The sequence below is a fragment of the Theropithecus gelada genome, chromosome 1 (genome assembly GCF_003255815.1).
Source record: "Theropithecus gelada isolate Dixy chromosome 1, Tgel_1.0, whole genome shotgun sequence".
In the NCBI taxonomy this organism is placed as follows: Eukaryota; Metazoa; Chordata; class Mammalia; order Primates; family Cercopithecidae; genus Theropithecus; species Theropithecus gelada.
In genome coordinates this window covers 53605760-53616221 of record NC_037668.1, presented here as the reverse complement: position 1 = coordinate 53616221, position 10462 = coordinate 53605760, and the positions used below count along the sequence as shown (strand labels likewise).

General features: G+C 51.0%; 1 protein-coding gene across 1 annotated transcript in view; it reads right to left on the bottom strand.

Annotated features, from left to right (window-relative positions):
* Positions 1 to 4538: 4538 nt before the first annotated feature.
* Positions 4539 to 10462, bottom strand: part of CATSPER4 (cation channel sperm associated 4) — an 11631-nt gene continuing 5707 nt past the window's right edge. Inside the window, exons 4-10 of the mRNA XM_025359595.1 lie at positions 9479 to 9576; positions 9185 to 9305; positions 8857 to 8990; positions 7076 to 7250; positions 6038 to 6249; positions 5555 to 5720; positions 4539 to 4592 (exon numbers count right to left, since the gene is read on the bottom strand). Of these exons, the coding sequence (XP_025215380.1) occupies positions 4539 to 4592; positions 5555 to 5720; positions 6038 to 6249; positions 7076 to 7250; positions 8857 to 8990; positions 9185 to 9305; positions 9479 to 9576 (960 nt within the window). The remainder of the gene's footprint in view (positions 4593 to 5554; positions 5721 to 6037; positions 6250 to 7075; positions 7251 to 8856; positions 8991 to 9184; positions 9306 to 9478; positions 9577 to 10462) is intronic.

Here is a 10462-nt window from a genome sequence, read left to right as displayed (position 1 = left end):
TTTTTTTTTTTTTGAGACGGAGTCTGGCTCTGTAGCCCAGGCTAGAGTGCAGTGGCCGGATCTCAGCTCACTGCAAGCTCCGCCTCCCGGGTTCCCGCCATTCTCCTGCCTCAGCCTCCCGAGTAGCTGGGGCTACAGGCGCCCACCACCTCGCCCGGCTAGTTTTTTTGTATTTCTTAGTAGAGACGGGGTTTCACCGTGTTAGCCAGGATGGTCTCGATCTCCTGACCTCGTGATCCACCCGTCTCGGCCTCCCAAAGTGCTGGGATTACAGGCTTGAGCCACCGCGCCCGGCGACATTTTTCTTTTTATTATTTATTTATTTATTTGAGACACAGTCTCACTCTGTCACCAGGCTGGAGTACAGTGGTGCGATCTCAGCTCACTGCAACCTCTGCCTCCTGGGTTCAAGCAATTTTCCTGCCTCAGCCTCCTGTGTAGCCAGGGCTACAGGTATGCGCCACCACACCCACCTGATTTTTTTTTTTTTTTTTTTTTTTTTAAAGACAGAGTCTCACTCTGTCACCAGGCTGGAGTGCAGTAGCACAATCTCAGCTCACTGCAACCTCCACCTCCTGGGTTCAAGTGATTCTCCCGCCTTCGCCTCCCGAGTAGCTAGAACTATAGGCGCATGCCACCACACCCAGCTGATTTTTTTCTTTTCTCTCTTTTTTTCTTTTTTTTTGAAGACAGAGTGTCCTGCCTCAGCCTCCTGAGTAGCTGGGACTACAGGTACGTGCCACTATGCCCAACTAATTTTTTTTAATTTTTTTAGTAGAGACAGGGTTTCACCATGTTGGCCTGGATGGTCTCGATCTTTTGACCTCGTGATCTGCCCCCCTCAGCCTCCCAAAGTGTTGGGATTGCAGGCGTGAGCCACTGCACCCGGTCTTGTTTTTATTTTTTGTAGAGATGAGGTCTCACTGTGTTACCCAGAATGCTCTCAAACTCCTGGCCTCAAGCAATCCTCCTGCCTTGGCCTCTAAAAGTGCTGGGATTGTAAGCATGAGCCACCTTGCCCGGTCCCACACCCACTTTCTTCTAGCCCTGTGCAGAGCTAAGTGATTGCAACAGGGCAGGGGAACTGGCAAGGATGCTTGGAAAGGGTAGGGGGACGTAGGCTCTAGACCTGGCTCTATTACTGGCTTGCTGGGTGACGCTGGGGAAGGTCTCACCTCTCCCTCAGCCTTCATGTTCCTCTCAGCATAATGAGGACCTGGCTCAATGTGGAGGAGCATTCTAAACTCTAGTCATCTGTGGGGTCCGTTTGCAACAAAGATATAGTTTGAACTGAACCTATATGTCTTGCTATAGGGGTCTCAAGTTTTTATTTGCAGAGAGGGATGTTTCCACTGAATCTGACTTTATGTTTTTTCCATGTAGTTAATAAATTATCCCTGCCCCCTTATAGAAAAGTCCATATTTCCCCCAACCAATACCACATTATCTTACTGTTACTTTATAGTAAGCCTCAATATTTGGTAAGGTGAGTCTCCCATCTCGGGCTTCAAAATTATCTTGACAGGCCGTGCACGGTGGCTCACACCTGTAATCCCAGCACTTTGGGAAGCCGAGGTGGGTGGATCACTTGAGGTCAGGAGTTCGAGACCAGCCTGACCAACATGGTGCAACCCCATCTCTACTAAATACAAAAAATTAGCTGGGCACGGTGGCACATGCCTGTGCTCCCAGCTACTCGGGAGGCTGAGGCAGAAGAATTGCTTGAACCTGGGAGGCGGAAATTGCAGTGAGCCAAGATCGCGCCATTGCACTCCACCCTGGGCAACAAGAACAAAACTCCATCTCAAAAAAGAAAAAAAAAATTATCTTGACTATCCTTGGCCTTTTGTTCTTCCTTACATATGTTAGGATCAGCTTAACAATTTCTGCAAGCAACCTGTTGGAATTGTGATTGGAGGTGCCCTGCAATTATAGATTCAGTGTGGATTGACATCTTTCTGATATTGAGGTTTCCTGCCCAGAGAAGCTCCCTTGAGAAGTGTAACCTGGGCTCTGGAGTCAGACCTGGGTTAGCATCTCAGTTTTGTAATGGAGAATAAGTCCCCCACAGGGACAGGGGGAACATAGAAATCACTTCATGTCTCTGAGCCTCAGTTTCCTCAATTGTGAAACAGGGATGACAGTACTGCCTACTTCACTGATGGTCATGAGGATGAAATACTGTGTGTGAAACACTCAGCACTGTGCTTAGCACCTAGTAACTACTCAATGAGTAGACCTGCTATTGGGAATGATTATCCCCTGCTGCTCCTCTCATCAGAATTGGTGTCTGCTTCCTGGACAGTTTGCCAAGGATGCTCCTATCCCTGGTAAAAGTTATGGATTCATAGGAGTCCCCAGAGGTCCACTGATTGTAGCTGATGGGAAACCCATCAGGTGAGACCATAGGGGTGATGAGACCCACAATTTCCAGCTACCTCCCAATATCTTCCCCCATACTGTCCTAGGAGCTCAGAATCCAGGGCTGCACTCCTAACTCAGGCTCAGTAAGACATGGGGAGTGGCAGTTGCTCTTTGCTGCAGTAGGGAAGGGGAAGGGAGTATGACTTCCTAGGTCCTCAGTTCCAGGCCAGTTTGGGAAGGAACTAGCCTGCTGATGACACTCCAGGCTATTAGGTTGGCCAGGATGGGAAAGACAAAGGCAGAGACGATGAGATAACGAACAAGATGAAGGGAGTAGACAGACAAAATAGCATCCTGGAAGAGATAGATGGTCAAGGCCAGGAACTCCATGGAGGTCATCCTGCCATGCTCCTGCCTCTAAGTTCATTGATGCTCCAAATCTTTCAGACAATTAGGGGTAAAGGATAGCCATGCTCAAACTGTTAGCTTCTCCTGAAGACACCATCTGATCTGCCACCTTCTTCCCTCTCTGGCCAGCAAGAAGAGGGGCTGAGAGAGCCCCCAGAGAAGGATGGGTGTAAAGATTGTGTAGATACTCACCAGGCAGGTTAAGGGCGCCATCCCCAGTAAGTAGCAACAGCAGCAGCAAAAGCCTCTGGGTGCCCTTATCTGTGCTGCTGATGGTCCTGGAGGGTGCCGGGAAGAAGTCCTGGCTTGAACAGGGGAATAGATTAACGGCTCCAAGACAGTAAGGCACTGCTGGCTCTGGTGCTGCCTCTTATCTGCCTGCTGAGTGGCTTTTCAGAGCTGGAACCAGTGCTGATGGGAGGAGGATGGGGGGTAGGGTTTCCCATCAGCTGCAATCAGTGGACCTCTGGGGACTCCCATTCCAACTGTTGGATATCGCCACGGCCCCTAAGTGTCAGGCTTCGCTGAACAGCAGGCAGATGTCCAGGCCTTCTAGGCTATCCCCCTACACCTGCATCCCAGGGACATAGCTGATCCCATTGGTCTTCCACTTCCTGGGATAAGAGGGTATTGTTTGATTTTAGAGATGGAGATCAATCTCACCCTCTCCCAATTGCACAGATGGGGAAAACAAGGCCAAGTGACCCACTGAAGGACCAGGACCCAGGTTTCCTGTCCTCTAAGGCAGCTCTTTCTATTGCCCATAATTGCCACAGTTTTCTGACTGTCCCCAGATTGCATACCTGCTGAGGTTCTCAAAGGCCTTGAGTATCAAGATCCCAAATAGGCTTCACGGGTCCTAAGTTCCCTATCAGACTTCATTCACCTGACCCACAAAATCCTCCTGTCCTCCAGGAAGCTGCCAGGTCCCACACTTTAACCAGTCACTCTCCATTGCCCTGGGATGGAGCTGCCTGTATTTGTGTGACTTGGTCATTGGTGATCCCATCAGACAAGGGCTCCCCAGAGTGAGGACCAGTCTCCATCTTCAGACAGGGAGAGAGCAGGTAGGGCCATCTCCTTCATCAGACAGGGGCTCCCTCCCATGAGGACCAGACTTTCCTCCGCAAAGCTTAGGACCCTGAGGGCAAAGGTTATATCTCTACAATTAAGTCAGAAATTTTTAGGGGTGCAATTCTCCCTCCCATTAGACTGGAGGCTCTTCAGGGCAGTCTGTGACTCTCCCACCAGACAAATGGGATTTTGAGGGGCAAAATCTGTCTTCCCTATCAGACCCGGGAAAGTACCCCAAGGAGTTGGTGATCCACCAGTCAGAGACATTGATTCCAACACAAAACTTTATTGTCAACACACAGATGTCTGGCCCCACTGGCCTTGCCTTTCTCTTCTTGGTGCTGGGGCCCACTGAGGCCCCCCACCACCTCTGGGCAAGAGCAGGGGGCCAGGGATCCCCATCCTTAGGTCAAATCCTGGCTGCGTTGGCCAGCACCCCCTTCTGTGCTCATCCTTGCTGCTAGAGTTCCCACTCTCATCATCCAGCATCCTTCTCTGTCCTGGCTCCTCTGGACCTGGGGCTCACAGGCACCAGCCCTGCAGGTGCTGCCACCTTCACAGCCCCTGGCCTCTGCCCAGGTGTAAGGGAGAGGATGGGCTCTGGCCAGGCTCTGCCAAGCCACACTAAGGACACAGGAAGACGCAGCGGCTGGGTGTGTGTGTGCAGGCCCCTTGGCTCCCATCCTGGCCTCTCAATGGCTGTTCTTGCGTTTTTTAAGGAGTATTTGTGAGCTAGAGTCATGAACCTGCAAACCAAGAGGTCTTCTTGTTAATCCCCCTCCCCTGATATGGCAGACTCCCTTACTCACCTCCTCCAGTCTCACCAGCTTCCTCAGTCAGGCCTCCCAGGAAGTTCTTCATAGGTCTAACTTGAGCCTACCTAGTATCCCCTCTGAGTTTGGGAACCCAGGGTGTATCCCACGCAGATGGTGTCGGGGTAGAAAAAGAAACTAAGTAACATGGGTGTGTGCCTTTTTCTCTCCAGGAGCTCTGGAGGCAGCTGGTTTTATGCACTTTAGATAGGATCCTGGGGTCCTGTGCCCACAGTATACTTACAGCCTAAGTGTCTGCCACTAGGCAGGCACTGAGCTGGCTCATGCCACACACACTAAGAAAGGGTAGGTTTGAAGGTGCTAGAGATGAAACTGGCTGGAAGGGTGGAGCCACTTCGAGAAGGAAAGTACAAAACCTAACCAGATAGGCAGTGACAGTTGGGGTAGGTGGAAATTTAAGAGGCAGACAGCCAGGCGCAGTGGCTCACGCCTATAATTCCAGCACTTTGGGAGGCCGAGGAGGGTGGATCATGAGGTCAGGAGTTCAAGACCAGCCTGGTCAAGATGGTGAAACCCTGTCTCTACTAAAACTACAAAAATTAGCCAGGTGCCGTGGCAGGTGCCTGTAATCCCAGCTACTTGGGAGGCTGAGGCAGGAGAATCGCTTGAACCCAGGCAGCAGAGATTGCAGTGAACCGAGATCACGCCACTGCATTCCAGCCTGGGCGATGGAGTGAGATTCCATCTCAAAAAAAAAAAAAAAAAAAAGAAAAGAAAAGAAAAAAGAAAAAAAAAAGTGGGGTGGTGGTGGTGAAGGGGACCAGATCTTGGAATAGACAGAAACTTTGACAAATGGTCCAGAGGCCTGGCTGGGCATTTGCACCTGGGTGGAGTGTCAGGGCGAGTACTGATTGGGTAGGAGAAGGAAGGCACACCTTTTCCATGTTAACGAGCGCACTGAGCAAGTCTCGGTGTTGAGACATCTGGCGGACGTCCTTGGATGACGTAGTCTCCAATGACCCGCTCATGGAAGACTGCCTTTGCATCACCTCTGCCTCCTGTTCCTGGTTGAAGCGGATTGCGCGCACCTCCTCCACAATCCTGGGGGTGGAGCAGTGAGTGCCTTTCAGAAGGCTGCAGGGGAGGGAAGCAGCCCTCCCACCTCTTCCCTGGCGTCACCCCCGCTTCCTTCGCTCTCCCACACAGCCCTGACAGAGACCCAGGCCAAGCTATGCCCTTGTGTGAGATGGGAGGAACTCGGAGTCTGGATTCCAGCTCCTCCACCAATAGGGTGGGGGACCTCTCTAGGGCCCAGAGTCTGGCTTCTAAAATGGTGAGGGTGTGAGGCCAAAAGACTCTGACACTCCACCCAGCCTTGACTCACATGACTTGGGGGCACCCCCAGTACCCTCCCCTACATGTTGAGTTCATCTCTGATCTCCTTGTACTGCCTCAGGTTCTCCTGTATTGCCTCAAGCACCAAGCAAAAGTTGTCACACGTGTTTTCTGAGAGGTTCGACAGGGGGCCTCCCACAAGGGGTTCCTGGGGGAAACCAGATTTCTCCGAGCGGGCGACCACACAGTGCACCAGTGGCAGCTGGTCATTCTCCTCCTCTTCCTCTGCGCCTGTCTGGGAATCGGGAGATGGAGAGGGGTCAGGACAGCTCAGACAGGCGCACCCCCAGCACTCCTTTCCTGCTTGGCTTCAGGATGAGTCTCTTAGGATCCCAGGGTTCTAAGGCCCTCATTTCAGCTCTCACCAGTCTTAGCCTTACTGCCTTGCTGGAGGAACCCAACTTTAAATGCACATGACCTTCCCCCACTTCTTTAAACATTCTCACCCCTTTTCAAAATTTAGCCCTGCCCCAGATTTCAGCCCTGATAGATTCTCACCCCTTTTCAAAATTTAGCCCTGCCCCAGATTTCAACCCTGATAAACCCTACCCAGCAAATTTATAAAGCCCTGCCTACTCTCAAGCCCAGGCCTCCAGCACTCCACTCTTTTAGAAGTATTCCACTCCTTTCCCCAACCTTGTAGAAGTACTACTCTGAATGAATAATATGGTAGCTAACATTTATTGAGTGCTTACTATGCACCAAGCAGTGTTCATTTACCCATGAACCCTCATAAAATAACCCTATGAGTTAAGTACTATTATTATTCCCATTTTACAGAAGAAAAAAATTGAGGCTTAGATGGGTAAATGCCCCAAGGTCACCCAGCTGCTCAGTTTTGAGTTGCCATAGAAATCTAACATCTAGAAAATCCACACCCCTCAGAAGCCCCAGTTGGTGGGTGGGTGGGCACTCAAGATGAGGGGCTGCTGCCTCCAGGCCTCCAACTTGGCTTTCTCCAGGCCCTTGATTATGCAAGCACACACATACATGCACATATGTTCAATTCTGCTCTCATACACACCCCTTTTCCTCCCTTCTGCCCTCCCCATCCCACACACCTCACTAAAGGTTATTCGTTGCTGTTGTCCCTGCTCTTCTGCCTTCATCATTTGCTCCAGGTTGGTGGTCACCACAATGACGAACAGGTTGATGCCAATGAAGGCACCGATGGTGATAAAGATGGTAAAGTAGATGGCACCCCCAATCTCCATTGCATATTCCCTCTTCTCTGTCCTGCAGATGGCAGGCAGGGGCCCCATCATTTCCCTGGCCCTTTGAGCCTGAGTTTCCTTATCCATGAAATGGGAAAATCATCCCAAGGCCTACTAGGACTTCTGCCTGTGTCACTGCTATTGTGCAGATCTCATTCCCTACTCCTGTCTCAATAGCTGCTCTCTGCTAAGCACCTGCTGTGCTGCCAGACAGTGGGCTGATTCTCTAACCAACCCTGCAAGGTGGGGACGTGCACATCAACACTATTAAGTTTAATCTATTAGCTACACTCTTTTTTTTTTTTTTTGAGACGGAGTCTCGCTCTGTTGCCCAGGCTGGAGTGCAGTGGTGCGATATCGGCTCACTGCAACCTCTGCCTCCCAGGTTCAAGCAATTCTCTTGCCTCAGCCTCCTGAGTAGCTGGGATTACAGGTGCCCCCCCCCGCCTGGCTAATTTTTGTATATTTAGTAGAGATGGGGTTCACCTTTTTGGCCAGGCTGGTCTTGAACTCCTGACCTTGTGATCCACCCACCTCAGCCTCCCAAAGTGCTGGGATTACAGGTGTGAGCCACTGCACTTTGTTTTTGTATTTTTAGTAGAGATGGGGTTTCACTGTGTTAACCAGGATGGTCTTGATCTCCTGACCTCATGATCTGCCCACCTTGGCCTCCCAAAGTGCTGGGATTACAGGCGTGAGCCACCATGTCCAGCCAGCCTGATTTTTTTTTTTTTTTTTTTTTTTTAGACAGTCTTGCTCTATTGCCCAGGCTGGAGTGCAGTGGAGTGATCTGGGCTCACTGCAAGCTCTGCCTCCTGGATTCATGCCATTCTCCTGCCTCAGCCTCCCGAGCAGCTGGGACTACAGGTGCCCGCCACCACGCCTGGCTAATTTTTTGTATTTTTAGTAGAGACGAGGTTTCACTGTGTTAGCCAGGATGGTTTCGATCTCCTGACCTCATGATCCACCCGCCTCGACCTCCCAAAGTGCTGGGATTACAGGCGTGAGCCACCGCGCCCAGCCCCAGCCAGCCTGATTTTTATCCATTATCTACGTCATAATGGAGAATGACTGTAGAAGCCCTTTATCTACTGGGCTTCTATACTCACATGTAGAAGATAAAAAGAAATCAGTTAAGGGGGTCCCACTTTCTGGAGTAAACTGGAAAGAAATAGGGCTTAGACTTAATGGAAAAGAGCTAAAGAACAGAACACAAAAATGAATGTGGGCAATGGGTTTAAGAATGAATAAAATGAGACCTGAAGTTCCCAGGAGTTCAGGCAGTTTGGTGGGCTCCAAGGTGGGCTGGGAGGTTGCTCTGTAACCTGAGGCATAACTACAGACCTGCTCCCCTATCCAAGGCCAACTACCCAGCTGGTTAGCTGAGGTTAGCTGAGGTCCCCACAAAAGGGTCACAATGGGACTCTGAATGTATGGAGATTCAAGGGCGACAAGGCTTGAGGTACCACAAGCCCAGGTATTTCCTTTTCCTCTGTTTAAAGACCTGGGAACTCCTGCTTCCACTGGGCCATCCTCATCCCAGTCCCTGGAGCTCCCACTCCCCTTACACCCTACTGGCTTCCCTGCCCCATAGGTGGGGTGAGACTGAAAGTCCCACCGGCACTCACTGGAAGTCACTGTAGATGTCCACCCAGCCATCCTGGGTGATGCAGATGAAGAGGGTGTACAGCGCAACCTGTATGTTCCGGAAATGCTTGGGCACGAATGCACCAAAGAGTGTTACCCCAAACACCGAAAAAACCTGTCAGAGAGAACAGAGCCCCACCCCGACTTCACCAAAGGACCTGGAAATAGGACACGCGAATGTCATGCAAATGAACACTGCCAAGGAAATCACAGGGATTTCCTTGCTCATCCAGACACCCCTCTATTTGCAATGACCCAAGGGCCCTATTCAGGGAAGGGAAACAGATGGGGGCGGGGGCAGGCACTGACCAGCATGAAGAAGAGGATGAGGACCATGATATTGGCCATGTCAGGCACCGACTGCAGGATGACGCGGATGATCCGGGCCAGGGGCTCCACCGCCATGCACACATGCACCAGACGAAGCGCCCTGTGGCAGAGCCTCTCAGGGGTGCCCCTAGGCCCTTCCCAGCCCCCTCCCTCCTCATTACCCCCACCAGCTGCCCAGAGAGGCAAAGCTGATCTCCATCTGGTCATTATCCCCCCAGCTCATTCCTGGGTTCCAGATAGGTTCCCCTCATTTCTCCAGAGCTCCCAGCTCACCTGAGAGTATAGTTGATGGAGGGGATATTGATTTCATTAATGAAGAACCGCAAGAGCAAGATAAAGACGATAATGAAGTTGAGGATGTTCCAGCCGTCCTGGGGAGTAGGCCAGTCCCAGTGGGGTCTGTCAGGCCCAGCTTGTGGGGGCATCCTAGGTCTGCCCTCCGCACATCCCAAGGATGAGTGCTCAATGTCCCTCTCAGAGCAGGGCCAGTCAGCTGCCATCCACTGCTGTTACCTTGCCGCCCCCCAAACATGCCACAAAACACACGTGTACTCTCTGTCCCATACATGTGTCAATAGCCAAATGCAGTCTCAGAGACACACAGCAAAGACCCTTACAGATACACAGCTGGTCCCTAAGCTGAGTGCCCGCCTTGGCCAAAGCATGTGCAAAACAGCCTTGCCCTACAGTTAGGTAACCTGAAAACACTTAGCTGTTCCTGTCTTTGGGTGACACACACTACAATTAATAATAAAATGAAAATGGATACTAGTAAAAACATAAGGAATACTGCTTCAGTAGCCAGTTCTGAGGTGAGATAACTCTCACAGCACAAGAAAGGAAGACAGGCGGGCCGGGCACGGTGGCTCATCCCTGTAATCCCAGCACTTTGGGAGTCTGAGGCAGGTGATCACGATGTCAGGAGTTGGAGACCAGCCTGGCCAACATGGTAAAATTCCATCTCTACTAAAAATACAAAAATTATCTGGGCGTGGTGGCACGTGCCTATAGTCCCAGCTACTCGGGAGGCTGAGGCAGGAGAGTTGCTTTAACCTGGGAGGCAGAGGTTGCAGCGAGCCAAGATCGCGCCACTGCATTCCAGCCTGGGTGACAGGGCGATAATCAAAAAAAGAGAAAGAAAGAGAGAGAGAGAGAGAGAGAGAGACAGAAAGAAAGAAGGAAGGAAGGAAGGAAGGAAGGAAAGAAAAAGAAAGAAAGAAAGAAAGAAAGAAAGAAAGAAAGAGAGAGAGAGAGAGA